Source organism: Dermacentor albipictus, chromosome 5 (assembly GCF_038994185.2).
Source record: "Dermacentor albipictus isolate Rhodes 1998 colony chromosome 5, USDA_Dalb.pri_finalv2, whole genome shotgun sequence".
Taxonomy (NCBI): Eukaryota; Metazoa; Arthropoda; class Arachnida; order Ixodida; family Ixodidae; genus Dermacentor; species Dermacentor albipictus.
In genome coordinates this window covers 94,430,358-94,446,183 of record NC_091825.1, presented here as the reverse complement: position 1 = coordinate 94,446,183, position 15,826 = coordinate 94,430,358, and the positions used below count along the sequence as shown (strand labels likewise).

General features: G+C 42.7%; 1 protein-coding gene across 2 annotated transcripts in view; it reads right to left on the bottom strand.

Moving 5' to 3' along the window:
- The window catches only part of LOC139059953 (mitochondrial carnitine/acylcarnitine carrier protein-like), a 29,935-nt gene continuing 14,109 nt past the window's right edge, over positions 1–15,826 (bottom strand). For both annotated transcript variants that reach the window (XM_070538604.1, XM_070538605.1), the window contains exons 4-9: positions 15,224–15,314; positions 11,578–11,707; positions 10,209–10,281; positions 8,537–8,646; positions 4,446–4,570; positions 1–2,221 (exon numbers count right to left, since the gene is read on the bottom strand). In XM_070538604.1, the coding sequence (XP_070394705.1) occupies positions 2,159–2,221; positions 4,446–4,570; positions 8,537–8,646; positions 10,209–10,281; positions 11,578–11,707; positions 15,224–15,314 (592 nt within the window). In that variant the 3' untranslated portion in view covers positions 1–2,158. The remainder of the gene's footprint in view (positions 2,222–4,445; positions 4,571–8,536; positions 8,647–10,208; positions 10,282–11,577; positions 11,708–15,223; positions 15,315–15,826) is intronic.

The window sequence follows — 15,826 nt, the reverse complement described above, 5'->3', positions numbered from 1 at the left end:
CATATTTGATCACTTTTATTTCTCGCACACTGAATGTGGGGGCAGAACTGCCGCATCTGTGCTGTGCAACACTCCATGGCTTGTACACTCACTGGCAAAGCAATACAGGGCACGCGAGCGCATTGAAGCAAACCTGTGTAGGCACAGGGACACCTAGACGCATGGCTTTGCTTAATGTGCTATATTGTTTGGATTCGCCAAACCTGCTTGTCATTGTGGTCTCCCGAAGTTTGCTTTCAGTAGCCTGTCACCGTCACAGCAAGGGAGCCTTGCGTTTGTGTACTGCATGCGATAGGGAAGAACGATTTCACCACCTCGAGCCCAGTTCAGTGTACTGTTGACTTCAATAAACGTTTTCATCAGTGCACTCAAACAATGTAGCAGATACGAAGCCACGTCTTCAGGCATCACTGCACGTGCGCAAGTTTGCTTTGATGCAGGGCAGCTGCACTAGTGCACCATTAAGTGCAGCCATGCACTTGCTTGTCCTGCAACATTTTCTGGGTGAAAGGTCATAGATTCGGTATCCCCCAATGCAACCTGCCCCGAAAATACTACATCAACTCCCTTCAAAGCTAGCTCCATAAGCACCTATGAAATCTCGGGACACAACATCACATCAGAAAGCAGTGCAAGTACACCTACGCTTTGTGAGATCTGCCTGCCTGTGTGAACACCTCTTATTGAAATGCCCTTCATGTTAATTTTTTTTCCTTGTTCTCTCCCTCACCTTTCTTTTCCAACCAACACCCCCCCACCCCCAGTTCAGGGTAGCAGACTGGAAACTCATCTGGTTGACCTCCCAGCCTTTCCTTTCTCTCTGTTGTTCAGCTCAATAAAAGAGCACCGAGTCTATGGGAAACTTTATAGTGGTCCCTAATCTGCTTATCTAATCAGAGATACTGTGCTTTGTATTTTAGATACTGTACATCAAGTGCTTTACTGCACGATCCTAAAAGAGTGGAAGCTAGTGTGCAGAACTAGGAAAAGATCCACACATTGAAAATACAACCAGTGCCAGTATAGTATAATTGTGTGCATTTATACATACTGTACTACATACAAGTATACATAATCTCTTTGCATAGCATAGGAAAACCAACAAGTTTAAGCAATACTCGAGACGCATTATTGCACATAAGGTTCCAAGGCAGAGGTCTCGACAATGTACTGGAATCGCGCGGGAATGCAACAATGCAGAAAATTGGAAATCACTAATATTTTTCTATTTATGAAGATGTATAAGGGAGGTTCTTTCATGCGCAAGAGAGCCTGTGGCATGCCATGAACGGTGCATTTAAACTGGAACAAAAAAAATAGAGTGGTCCCAGCATAACAATAGCATAGCAGAACTGCATTTGAGCAAATAACCTTCAACATATATGAAGTGCATGTAGCTGCAGCCTCTCAGAATGAGACTACGTAAAAAAGCAGTTCAATATAGTAGTCGTGAAGAAATAGCTGCTCACCAACTGCTGTAATGTCGTCGACTAAGGTACTTGCAGAAGTAATTCTACTTCCATGGACCACACAAAAAAAATGTAACAATTGTGGCGTCTAGCTAAGTCAGTATGCAAACGACCTGGGATTAGGGCACTTGACAGCACTTTGATAGACAGTGTCACACAACAATAACATACTGCCAGCTAACCTTTGATCTTTCTCAAGGTGCCTTAACATCAAAAAGAGCAACCACCTTGCATGCTCAATTAACACATCAGCACCACTAACATTGCCAAAGACAGCACAATATCCCCGCTTGGTGGTCGTTTTTTTTTTCTCCAACGTAGCCATGGGCGGAAAAAGTGCACTTTCAACAAAACCAACAACCTTTCCCTTAGCTTTCTCAACACATGCATATAGTGTCCCAGGCTGGCAAAGCAGCAATAAGTACACATAGGCACCAGAAATCTATTCCAAGCAAAACTAACGACTACTGATCTTCTGGGCCCGACCATATGTCCAGCATATCAATTCGCAGGCTAGCAGGCAACAGTTGATATGTTTAAAAGGAGTTCATCATACTTATGTACAGCACTGGATGGACTTTAGTACAGCAAGCCTTGACCTCTTAAGGTTGAAGCTTGTGTTCACACCGGTTTCGTTGCACAAGGGAGGAGAGAGGGTTGACCCAGTTTTCGCAGTACTGCTGTTTTCTTCATAAGTTGGGTGCCGCCCAATTGAGGAACTTCATCGCAACTTCATACCCCATGAAGCAAGCCTGCAAGAGGAAAAGAAAAAGCCATTCAAATCAAGAGCGTGCAGATATTCAAAATTTCTAATACGAATTGAATAATCTTTGCTATTAAGATTTCACAATTCAGAATCGATAAATATTCATTTCTCTTTGATTATAAGAGCTAACATATTGTCACGATGCCACGAGAGGGACAAAGACGGCGATCACCAACAAGACGATACAGACGACATGGTGGGGCTAACCTAACGTTCGGCCATACCGCCTGTATCAGCCATATATCTTCTGCAGAATAAACACAGTCCCATTTAACCTTACATCTCTGCCCGTTTCATTTTTGTTGGCGGTGCTGGGTATTTCACAAGACGGAACTCCGCAGTGGGCTTATCCTCGGCCGTACTACCATGCTGACAGAATATCAGGCCTCTGGGTTAAGCACGGCGTCAGCACCGGGCGCACCCGGGCCATCAGCATTCACGACACCGCAACAGTCGGTTGTCTTGACCCATCCGCACGACCCCGGCACCTTCTCTGGTAACGGCACCGACAAATTCGACATTGAAGAATGGCTTGGCATATACGAACGCATCGCCGCACACAAACGATGGGACCCGACAGTGATGCTCGCAAATCTTCTCTTCTACCTCCAGGGGCCAGCACGCACCTCGTATGACACACATGAAGAAGAGTTGACCAGCTCGGATGTATGCAAGCAAAAACTTCGCAACCTCTTCGGCAAGCTTGCTGGTCGCAGGTGCACCGCTGCGAAATACCTATCCTGTCGGGCTCAGATTGGAGCCTCGAGGGCAAAAGATTGATGCACGTGAGTACTATTCAGGATGATTCTGCTGCAGAACAGCTACAGTTGTCGTGCAGAAGCGTAAGTTCTCGAGAGAATTCACGGAGCAAAATAATACTGCTTAATATTTTCCTGCCATTTGAAAAGGATACCTCGCTTTTACGTAGCCTACAAATCTGGTCCTCATTTATGCAAAACAATTTGTTATTTCTCTAGCCTGACCATGTTGGCATTGCATTAAAACAATGTTTGGCATTGTAGTGTTACGCTTGACTCCTTCAAAACACATAGCACTTCGCATGCATCTAGTGAGCTGTTGTTCCCATGTTTCATTGCTGTCAGTGGTGCGCCAGATAACTGAAAACCAATACTTTTCATATACAAGCTCCTCAGTTGACTGGATGACCAGTTCTGAACATCATTATAATTATACAACAATGAAATACAAATAAGTCCTTGTTTCACCAAATGAAATCCATGCATGCTTTATATTTCACTTTGTTTAGTACTAATATTCAACATTAAACTCAACATTCATTTTTCAATTCAGAAATTTCGGGATTCGAACGCCTCTAATAAACATGTAAAGTGTAATCTCAATATAAGAAATCTCATGGGACCACTAAAAATCATTCGTTACTTTGAAATAACGGATCTTTTTTTTTAGACCATACAAGATTTTTAAAAAGTGCCTATGGAAGATAGCATAATTCTGTTCAAGCTGATTACTCCAAAGCAGACGTTACTTACATGAAGAACTGATAGCATTATCAACCAACCAAAAATATTTTCTAATTCGCTTATTCATTACTTTACAGCACATATTGCAATTTACCAACTGCAGCTACTGAGTTCGCAAGGCGTACTCCCTTGGATTGAATTTTCATGGTGACACCAGTTTTGAAACATTCATTCCTAAAGTGCGTGATGGAATACATGGGCATTCCAGTTACTTTTTTGCTTGAATGCATAAAGCAGCAATTTGATAAAAAGGTATTTGGAACAACAGTATTTTTATTGCAAGTTTTACGGTGTATATCTCAACATCTATGCAATCCTTAAAATTGTAGTCTCGCAGTCTTTGCAGTACCAACAGCATGGAGGAAAGAAATTATGGCCAACGGTGTCTATTTGTGTAGTTTTTATTTCTGCAATTTGTCATTGCGGACGACTGTGATAGGTCTGGCACGGATTGTAATCATAGCCATCTGGCACTGATGAAGGCATGCCCAATGTTTCAAATGTTCATTGCACAAATTGCAATACAAAAATATTTTTTTACATAAAAATAATAGGCTGGGGAATTTTCAAATTTCTGTTACCCTAAAAAAATCTAATACGAAGTTCATAGTAACAAGGTTTCATTCTGATGTGGTAAGCCGTGGTAAACTCTTTCTTCTGAAGCCTTTGCGCCACTATGCCATTTTGCACCAAACTGAATGTACTTACGGCGTTTGCAGGGAACGCTCGAAGCATGACTGGGGCGGCACCCTTGTACAAGGCACGAACACCTTCATGCTTCATCAGCTCACGGAACACATCTCTGATGCCATTCGGGTACTTTCCTTCGGGTGCTGTACACGAGAGAGGTGTGAATTCTTAGAAGTTCCCTCTCAAAATTTGGGAATTTGCAAACGGACAAGTGCAGCTTGTAGATGACATGTGGGCAATCATGTTTGCAAAGTATCAAATGGCTGAAATTTTAAACAGAAGCCTGCACACCCTTCCTCACTAGGGAACCCCGCTTCCAACCAGTTGGGGTCATGCACACAAACGCCTTTACGTGAGATGCACTGCCTGCAATGTTACAAGTTATGGCACGTGATTTTGATAAATAATCCACTGTAGAATACACAATACTACCACTGGGAGTATGCCACACAGCAAAAGAGGAAGCAAACAAAAAAGGAAGCAGAGCTCATGACGCTAATGTGACGAAGTAAAGGAGAAGGCAGGGAAGAAAAGTTGCTTGAGGACAAAGGGAGAGAATGTGGATGATCGCAGGGAAGAAAAGTCACTTGAGAACACTAGTCGAGACAAAGAGGGAGAGTGTGGATGATGGCAGGGAAGAAAGGTTGCTTGAGGACAGAGGGAGAGAGAGTGGATAATGGCAGGGAAAAAAGGTCTCTTGAAAACACTAGTCAAGACAAAGGGGGAGAATGTGGATGATGGCAGCGGAGCTTGCCTCCAAGCAGCATGGCAACGCAACATTTCTATTTCTCCTGTCTTCTCCCAGCATGTAATTATCCGCATGGCGAACTAGCCCTGGAGGTAGTCTGTCTGTCTTTTCCCATAATGAACCAATCTCAAAAATTGTTGCAGTGAGACACTCTCTAGACAGCAACTTACAACTTCCAGTGTATAAACAAGCTTTCAATGGGGCTTGGTAATGATCGACCTTCAATAGGCACAACACCATCTGCAGTTGAGTTGGCATCAATAGCATAGGAGCAAATAAAGCCAGTATCTCCATAACTGTGGGTCACGAACACAGGGAAGGTGCGAGACTTTTAAGAGGGAAAGTTGCGAAATGGCTTAGAAATTGGAGGGGGGGGAGCAAACGCTGTTCATAAGTTGTGCCCTAATCACCATCTGAGTAACAAAAAGTAACAAAAAAGCCCTCTTGGCAGTTAATGCCAATACCTCTTATAGAACTTGGCAAACACAGGTGCACACCATGATTTCAATCGATGATTCAATGCACAGTGCTGTCACTTCTCCATTTGTTAGGACAACCCCAAATCAAATCAAACTTTGTTTTAATTTCATTTGTTTTCCATTTACACAAAATAAACGGAGGGGGTTGAAAGAAAAACTGCGATGAGGGTATTTCTGCTGTACGCTGTTCAGAAAAGGGCACTCATGTGAAAAAGCATCGCAATGTGCTGGTATTACACCTTACGGCTGAAGGCTCAGAAAATTGCCAACGTGCAGTCATTTAAAAATAAAGGAGCATAGCGGTCCCGTGCCACCAATTTCCCAGTAGGTGGGTGCCCTTTTGAATGTCTGGAACTCTTGCACTTGCCAAGCACTAGGCCAGCAGTGTCCGTGTACCTATTTTACCGGTAGGCACCCGGCAGCAGCGCTCATCTGCCTCCCACAGCAGCAGCAGCAGCTGCTTGACTATTTACCAATGCTGTGGTGGGAGAAGGGGCACCCAGAGACCTTCAGAAATCTCTATGGGACCCCCTTTTGAAATGAGAATTCATATAAACATCTGAGTGCCAGGTTGTGGTACATGTCTACACATTAGAAAAACCGGTGGGTTTCCGGCAGCACTAGGATTCAAACCCAGGACCTGCATTTGAGGCGGATGTTCTATCATTTCAACAATTTGTGGTAAAAGGGGCTCCGGCAGTCCTATGACGCTAACTTCCCAATAGGTGGGTGCCCTTCCAAGCATCTGGAACTCCTGTAGTTGCAGAGCACCAGGCCGGAAGCATGTTTGTTCCTAATTTACTGGTAGGTACCCAGAGGCAGCATTCGTCTCCCTCCCACAGCAATGGCAGATGATCGAATATTTTGCCAAAGCTGTAATGGGTATAAGGAAAATCCAGAGACCCTTGCAAAGTTGTATAGGGGCCCCTTTCAAGATGAGAACTCCCATAAACAACCGAGTACCAGGTCGTGATAGGTCTCTACACATTAGAAATACTGGTGGGTTTCTGGCAGCACCAAGATTTGAACCCACTACGTCCCGCATACGAGGCAGATGCTCTACCATTTCACGAGCCAACATGCTCAGTTAGTACTTAGTTGTTTAGGAAACACCCAAGCAAAACGTGCCCAACTGATATGCCTATACAATTATACCATTGCCGAACTTGCAAAATTTTTATACAAGGGGCTCAGCAAATGGTAGAAAGAAGAGCTTTATTTAACAGTAGTGTGCAATATGCACCTCATAAAAGTTTTTGTGACCATTACTAATAAAGTCAACACCCAATTCTTATAAAAATAGAAAATGTGAGCACAGAAACAAGAAATTACCTTGGCAAATGAAAGAATCGTTTCATAAGTGCTTGTCAAGCAACATAGCATGGTGTGAAATGTACAGTTGGCATCACCCTTGGAATAGTGTGGGAATGGTGGCCTTCGGGGCGCTCCTGAGGCAGCTAGCTATGTCTAACGCTAGCTGCTGGGCACGGCTGGGCCCAGGAACTATAGTTACATGTTGCTTGCTGGCTCCCGAGTGTCCCGGCAGCCGCCATTCCCAGTCTCTACACAAGGGTGACGCCTACTGTACTGGAAACTTTGCTCTACAGTGAAGGAGCCAAAGGCAGCTTCAGAACTGTTACCTTTGCTTTATCCATCTCAAGGCATTTCTCGCAAGTATTTCATAATTCTGTTGTTTCTCCACTTTAATTCCAGTACCTGTTCTCACATCTCAGTTTTGATTCTAAGATCAAAATCTAAAGCCGCAGGATCCGTCGAGGTGATGTAGTGGCTTTGACGTTGCACTGATAAGCATGAGGAGGGTACAGGATAGAATCCCGGCTGCACCAGCTGCATTTTTATGGGGGGGGGGCAGAATGCAAAAACGCTGTGTACTGTGCATTGGGTGCACATTAAAAAACCCCAGGTGGTCAAAATTAATCAAGAGTGTCCCCACTAAAGCATACCTTATAAATTTAATTTTAATTTTAATGGGTGTGCAGAACATGCACACCGATGGGTCCAGGAAGTGGAAACAGATGGGCAGATTATGGCAAATCAGTTTTGAGGAAACCCGAAAGCTGGAAGAAGTTTCATGAAAGGGAAAATTTGCATCTAGCTTTTTTGGACTGTAGCATGCACATTTGTATCTTCATTCTACAGTCAGATCCATCCACCTGACTTTAGCGTGAAGTTACAAACACAGGTGCTACAGTCAGGTAGATGTGAATTTTCTCTTTCAATATGGACAGGCTGCGCTAAGGTGAAGGTGTAGGCAGACTAGCTGCAGTCATTTTTGGAAGACTACGAACAGTGCAGGAAAGACACAGGACAGTGAAAAACACAACATGGGCACTGTTTTCACTCTGTTGTGTTTTTCACTGCCCTTTGTGTACCGTTTGTAGCCTTCCAAGAATGTACCAACTCGTCCAGCTCTTGATTCTTCTGCAGCTGCACTCGGTTATTTCCTGGCAATAGGAAACCGTATTCAAAGTGACAATGCAAAAATAGTCTATAACTCATTCACATACTGCATCAGGATGCCTGTTATGAACAGCTTAGTGGAATAAAAACAAGCAGTTCCATGGAGCCTTAGCTCCAGCACAGATATGGCGAATATGTTGTAGCAGTGCATCTAGTAGCCACAAAAAATGGGATCACGGTCCGCTGATCACACTTAGAAGCCACAGAACATAGAGTAGTGATCAATCTACAATGCATAGCTTGGCTACTACCCCTGGCCATCCAGTGCACCAAAACCTCCCGCTGCAGCAGAACCAACCCATGCCTTAACTGTCCTCCAGCCCATCTGTCTGTTATACCAGTGGACAGCACTCATGGTGATTGCACTCGTGTCAGCTTTCAAGCCACCATAAAAGACTTGCCTGTTTGCAGTCGTGACTTCAGCACGTCGGGTGGTATGGCCACGAGCCAGTTGAAGATGCCTGCCATGCCGCCAGCAAACAGGGTCACCTTCACACTCAGGTCTGAACGGCTGGACAGCAGGTGCAAACACATCAGATAGCCGTTCACAGCGAATCGGCACAATAAGCATCAAGTGAGCAAAATGAAATTTAAAATACTAAATGCATATTCACTGAGGTACAGTTCTGGGTAATACGACGGGTAACAGTAAACTGGTTTTTCAATAACATTTACTTGTAATGTGTGGATTTGAATCTGACGTGTTAATAACTTGCTATGTAATGAGCAGTCTGGCTCTTTTTTGTCTCATTAAACTTCTATGTGGCACATGTGCCTTTAGCCACTATGGCTTCTTGAAAGAAAATTGCTAAGCAAGTTACGAAAACAGGTACTAATGGCTCATTGGTAATCCATGATTTGGCAAGCAGCAAGCAAAAGAACACGTTCACATGAAATTGAATGTCTTGTTGGTGAAGGGCATGTGTTCCACTGGCCTTCATAACTCGGTGGTTTATGAAATGCAAGTCTGCGGATTTTGGGTTCCGTGACGACATTCCTAGAGCCGATAAAGGCATCGCTCTTAGCAATACTTCCTTCTCTTGTAACTGTACGCCAATATCGCATGTGCTCAACACATTTTAATTATGCCTTTTAAAAAAGTGTTAACATCAACGTCAGTTGCAGCCTATGTCATGCAAGTGCTGAAACAATTGTGCCAAACTGTGCAAAGGCCTGGCTACATCTGCTATATTTTGGCTAGCCTGCAGCCTCATTTCATTTCCCACATTCCAAGAACAAAACTAGATCCTTGAGAACTGTCTATTTACATAACTACAAGAGATATCATGCAGCTCATTCAACAAATTGTATGGCAGCTTCATATTCTGTCTGTATTTTGTTGAGTCATAAGCACCAACATACGCTTTTCACAGCATGCTGCAAAGCAAACGCAGAATCTGGAATCCAGCACTGCACTTGACTTTTCCTATGACAGCAATAGGTCTGTGCTATAGTACTTACTTGTGTTACAGGGACACTCTTAATTGAACCAGAAAAATACAAGTGCTGTAACAAGGCTTTCTTAGATTTGTTTTCATGATTTACACAATAGCTTAATATAGTTCATAGCCATTTAAGCCCCTGTGGGTGCACAATTGCTTTTACAAGTTCAAAGAGCTCACTGATGCTCATGGTTCAGAACTTGAGATGCGACCGATGTTTTGTATTCACATTTTGCTTGATGGGGGCCAGCTGCAATGTTTTATGCAAGCGCCTTGACCACCTAGGCATGCCAGACAAGTGGGCATAATTTCACTGTTTGATACTCGTTCTTGCTCCACTGGTGAAAACAACAGCTGATACAGAGCAAGGCCATACATTCTGCTAACAGGTACGAAGATTTCTATGCCCACAGGCATTTAATGCCGAACCATACAATTTAGTGCTCCTTTTCTTTTCCGTACCTACAACTGCCCTGAGGCATTGTTGTTGAGGGTGCTAGGTTACACTCTTCTGTTATAAAGAAGTGCTCCAACATGGCCAATGAAATTTACCAATAGAAAACAAGGATTAAATATCTAGGTGTTTTTAATGGCAGCAGCACACACACAACACAGCAGCAGGAATGCATACCTGCCACCTTTTGGTGTGAGCACCCGTTGTAGCCACTCGTAGCTGGCAAAGTACATGCCACTGGCCGGCACATCTGCACACAACAAAATGTCAAGACATAATGGGACCCATATTGCAAGCTAGCATGACTGCGCTTGCACTTACAAGAGAAGTAGCATAGGCAGGATTTTATTTCGGGAAGGTGCAATGAATGCATATACCACGCATCTTTCTTTTAACTAGCATACAGGATCTTTTAAAATTTAGCTGCAGCAGATAGCACAGTTCTAATCCTAGAACTGTATTGCTCAAGGTTGCAGGCATTACTTGTACAATAAATCAAAATGAATGATTGGCTAATAACAAAATTTCACTAAGTTTCCAATAAATTACTCCACGGCACATATCGTAATTTACTAATAGTAGCCTATGTGATAGCAAGGCATATCCATTTGGAAACAAATCCAAGGCTGAAACCAGTTTCGAGACGTGCACAATCAAACTAGCAGTAAAATGAACAAATTTTTACTGTTTTAGCAGCTTTTTAACAAAACGGGGTTTTATGCGCTGAAGTGCAAAACTCTCTGAAAAGCAAATGCATTTTATTCTATACTTCGGAAGTAATTATTTTGAAACTAGTTTTTTACCATTTGCAGAAATATTTATGCAGGAATGCAACCACGAAAGCTGGATACTGAACCCACAACCGTGCTGTGCTTGACAGCAGAATTTGACAGCCCTTGAAGCCACAACAGTAAGTGAAGTACGGCTGTGCTAATAGTAATTTTCATGACTGAATTGAATACGAATCAATAGTACCAGAAGCAAATCAAATCAAATATTGAATATTTTTAACAGTTTTTGAATAATGAAGAGTTTTCCCATTAATACAAAACAATGTTCACATTATCGTATTAATAATGTTAGCACGCTTTTGCCGTTACATTGCACATTATAAGGACCTGCCTATTAAAAGCACAAAGGGAACGTTACGAACAAATATGTAGCTTGTACGCATAGCCAGGGCTTTTCGAAGAGTGCAAGCCATCACAGTTTAGTTGGTCAGGTTTGGCTCCATGAGCAAAGTAGCCTGCTACATTACGTAACAGTTCTAACTTTTCTTTATTCTCAATATTGCCACAGGGATGAAATTTATTGTACTTTTGCTCCAATATTATGTTTGATTGAGCACTGCTGATGATTCTGAAACATTCAAATACTATTAAAAAGATATTAACATTTACGAATAGCGACTATTCAATTTGAAGACTGAATCAAATAAAAAAGATATTCTATTTGTTATTTGGAAGTTTTGAATATTCGCATGACCCCAAAGTAAACCTACACAACACTATGTGAAAGCGACTGCAACAATCCCCCCACAACTCACCACGTAGAAGAGTTGCAGCCGTTCCCTTGTAGATGCTGCGGATTCCCCCCTCGCGATACAGTTGCTTGGCACAATCCACAGGTCCAGCGAACCGGGCTTTGCCTCCATGGTCTGCGTGGGCCTGCTGAACCTGTTGTTCCAGTGACCACAGACCAGCAAAGAGGCATTCATTCAGTGTGTGTATGTGGACACCTTTCAACTACAGAATGTTAAAACACCTTCTTCTGCACTCCCGGGAAGGCCACTGAAGCAATTTTGTGGAAACGACACAGGACTCATTTCTATTTATAAAAATGGATATCGCTGCAAGCACTAACAGTTTCAAAGCAGCACCCAGCCTACACCCCCCCCCCCCCTCCCTCAAGCAGTATACATAGTGCCAGCAAAGAAGGGGGACCCCTGGGACACCTCCCCTTTCCAAAAAATGTATATAGTGCCAGCAAAATGTTTTCATTTGCGAGGCATGTTCATCAACACCACATTCATTATTCCACTAAATTTGACTATAAGTACAGTTGAAACTCAATTTAACGAAGTGATGGTGATGCTCGAATTATTTAGATAAATTGGGAAGTTCGTGAAATTGAGAAAGGAATTTTTCAATCCTTCGAAGTCTAAAATTGTAATGCAGCGATGCACAAAAGCTTCATAATGCAAAGAAGAGGTAAGGTATGCAGACACGGACACAAGAGAAAAGAAGTGGACAACACGAATGCCGACTGTCGGCGTTCGTGTTGTCCACTTCTCTTGTGTCTGGGTCTGCATGCCTTTCCCCTTCTTTGCATTATGAATCCTTACCAACTAGCTTTCTGTCGTTCTAAACACAAAAGCTACTGCAGCATTGTATTTGCTGCTAATTCAGCCATCTGTCGTATAAAACATGAAATCAACCACTGGTGCCCCTACCGAGGCAGCGGTGAGTCCGCTGTTCCATGCATGGGCACGGTGTGCAGCCTCGTCAAAATAAAGCTAGGGCCATGACTAGGGCACCTAGATGTTTTAACGCGATAACTTTAGAGTACACGCTCGAAGAAAAAGCCGTCTGTGTCAGAATTAGAAAGAAGTTACCGGTTTTTCACTCATCTATTTCAGGAAAAACTTCATTAAATCGAGTTCAGCCAAGTTAGTTTCGTTAATTTGGGTTGATGACAACACTGAACCCTATGAGTACTGGCCGGGGAATGGAAATTTCTTCATTAGATTGGGAACTTCGTAAAATATGGTTTCATTCAATCGAGTTTTAACTGTACCTACGAGAAGTGATGACTACCTAGATGTTTGAACTTTTGTCCTCCTGTTCTTTGCAACAAAGGGCAAATACAGCACTGGTGATGTGTTTATCCTCCTCGTGCATAACTGTGCCTTTGCATTGTTGAAATCATAAAATATATGAGGTGAACTATGCAATATACCAAGCAAATAAACCACACTTGGAAAAGATTATGAGTGCAAAGAAAGCAAAAATACCAAAAAAATCTGCATAACGTGCCACACTTTGCATTCTCACTAGGCTAAGGTTGTCCAACACCTCGCTGAAATCATGACCATTATTCAGCATGACAGTGTAATTAGGAAACCTACACTTTAGTGCTTAGCTGACTTTTGAAAGTTGATATGTGAATAGCCGTGTCTCTACATACCAAACTAATGAATATAACAAAAATATAAAAACTGTGTCACCGATATCAGTGTGTAACGAATATACCATATTTGCACATAAATAATGCAACCACGAATATAACAAGAGGGGGAACTTTCAGTCTCTCAGAAAAAGATAAAAATGTATATTACGATTATAATGCAAGGTTATGTTGTAAAGAAACAGAAAATGCCGCATAAAGGTAGATGTCAACAGAGCTTTGTTCATCATTACTGCAAACTGCTGTCACAAAATAATGTAAAAGGACGAGTGCTGACACCTTTGCCACACTCTATGAGAATGGCATCACCCTCTGAGACATCTACCAAAGTTATCAAAGAACACTTCAGAGGTTCCCGTGACACAATCAATCGTCAATAATTGCGTGGTGGATCAAAGAATGCCCGATTGATGTGCTTGCGCAACCGTGCCTACTGCCTTGCTCAAGGTTGCGATTAGTACACCATAACCACATTTATGCAATGCTAACAATGTTCCAATTCTAAATCAGGAGAAGAAAGGTGGCATAAATTGTACATTGGCAACTCCTACCTAGCTCTTACGTGAGGCAAGGTGGCAGCAGGCAGAAAGAGCACAGCGAGCAGGTGGAAATAAAATAAACAAATTTTTTTCAAGTGCATTATATTTGCGTCATGCACCGCAATATAATATGAGGTGCATTCTTAGACTATAAATCTCGAAGAAAAAAAAAGAATTTTCATTATATCTGTGCAAATGTGATATGCTTATTATGAATATTGTATGTATATGACAAAGCTATGTTTGGCCGGAGGATATTTCGGTGTAAGGAGGTTCGAGTGCAGGCTATTTTATCAATGCATAAGCTAGCACACATTACCAGGACGTGATGTTTAAATGGGCTATGAGGATTTCACTGGAAATTTTCAAGATCTACAGCTTAAGGGCTGTGCAATGAGCTGCGGAACAGAAAATTACAGAAATAGTAGTACTAAGGAGATAGACAACAGTGTAGATAAGAGATCAAACGTGGGTTAGACAGACTACATTTGAGCTAGGAGCAAGGAGTGGAATTCAGCAGGTCCCTTAGGCATAGATCAGGTGGCAGTGATTCTCTACAGTGATAAAGGGATTGACTAAGGAGAGGAATTGCGTCGAGGGCAGCGGAGGATCATAGAGTGGTGACATTAGAAAGAAGGCGTAAAGGCCTTCATTTTGCAGTGAACTATAATACATGTATAATGAGCTGATTATGCATGCAATGATGAAACTGCGGATTAATTTCACACTGGAACTGTCAAAGGAACACTTTCCACTTTTACCGAGACTTGCTGCCCACCGCAGAATGGCAGAAATGGATATGATTTTATGAGCAATGCCAGATGCCAACAAAGCGAAATGGGCGATCCCATTAGCAGTCATTCTTTACTTGGGCTGCAAGTATGCAAGAAATTTAACTTTCTGTGTGTCGCTTGCAGCTCCATTGCTTCATTATTGCCAATGTCATGGTCGCACGCAATGTGGTGACCTTTCGACTGTCGTTCATTTGCATTTCGTACAGTGAAGCACGTGTTGACGCATGTCCATTTGTGAGTTGCAGCGCATGTATTGAACAGCAGCGACCAGCCTTGTTTTGTTTCTTTGCCCTCTTTTTCTTACCACTTCTGCTTGTGATGAATTGCGAAGGTATTCAGTATTCGAAGCTTTCTTTCTTTCTTGTTATCTTTCTCTGAATACTGGTGCTGAGTTCAGTCAACAATTTCACTATCCACTACACATTTCTGTGCAACGTGTATGCCTATACAGTGGCAAAAGCACTGTCAGCAGCATGCAGAAGACTTGGGACTCTTGCCTTTCAGAAGGCTACTAGATACTTGGCCCTATTCTCCTCATATCAGGTCTCGCTACATTTACAAGATGCTATTACAACTACATATGGCATCTTATGCTCTCTGCTTTTTCCTTCTTTTGTGCCCTGAATGTATTCAGGCTTCATATCACTGACAAAACTGCAACTTAACAACTCACCTGAAGAAGGCACTTGATCCGTTCACCAGGGGCCATAATTGCTGTTGTGAAGACACCAGACAGCATGCCAGCTAAAAATAGCTGGGGCAACCTGCACAGCATGCATGGAAGATTTGATTCATTAATTTATTGACCAATCTTATCGTCCTAAGCGACACAAGAGCTATGAGAGACACTATCCTGGAGGCTCCAGACCTCCTGGCACAAGTATTGGTTTCTTTTCATTTTTTCCCCCCCTCCTTCTTATTGTGTAGTTATCAACACAATAATTATGGTACGAGGACTCATTTCTTCAAAAGTGCAACAGTTCGTTAATTGCCAGTTCAAAATGGGTGCCAAGCACAGTGCAGGTTCAAGCATGAAGCAGGAAGTAGTACATGTCAACAAAGCCAGACGTGGCGGTCACATAATGCCACAGGATCGACTTTAGCTGCAAAGACGGCTCATATAAAAAAAATGCTTATCTCAGATAAGAGATGTGCGAAGGCAGTTCACTAGCCATGGCTATTCGCTGCTGAGCGCATGGTCAAGTGTTCAATTCCTGGCCACAGTGGCCACATTCCAACGAGAGCAGAGTGGGAAAATAACCTCGTTAGCAGAGCA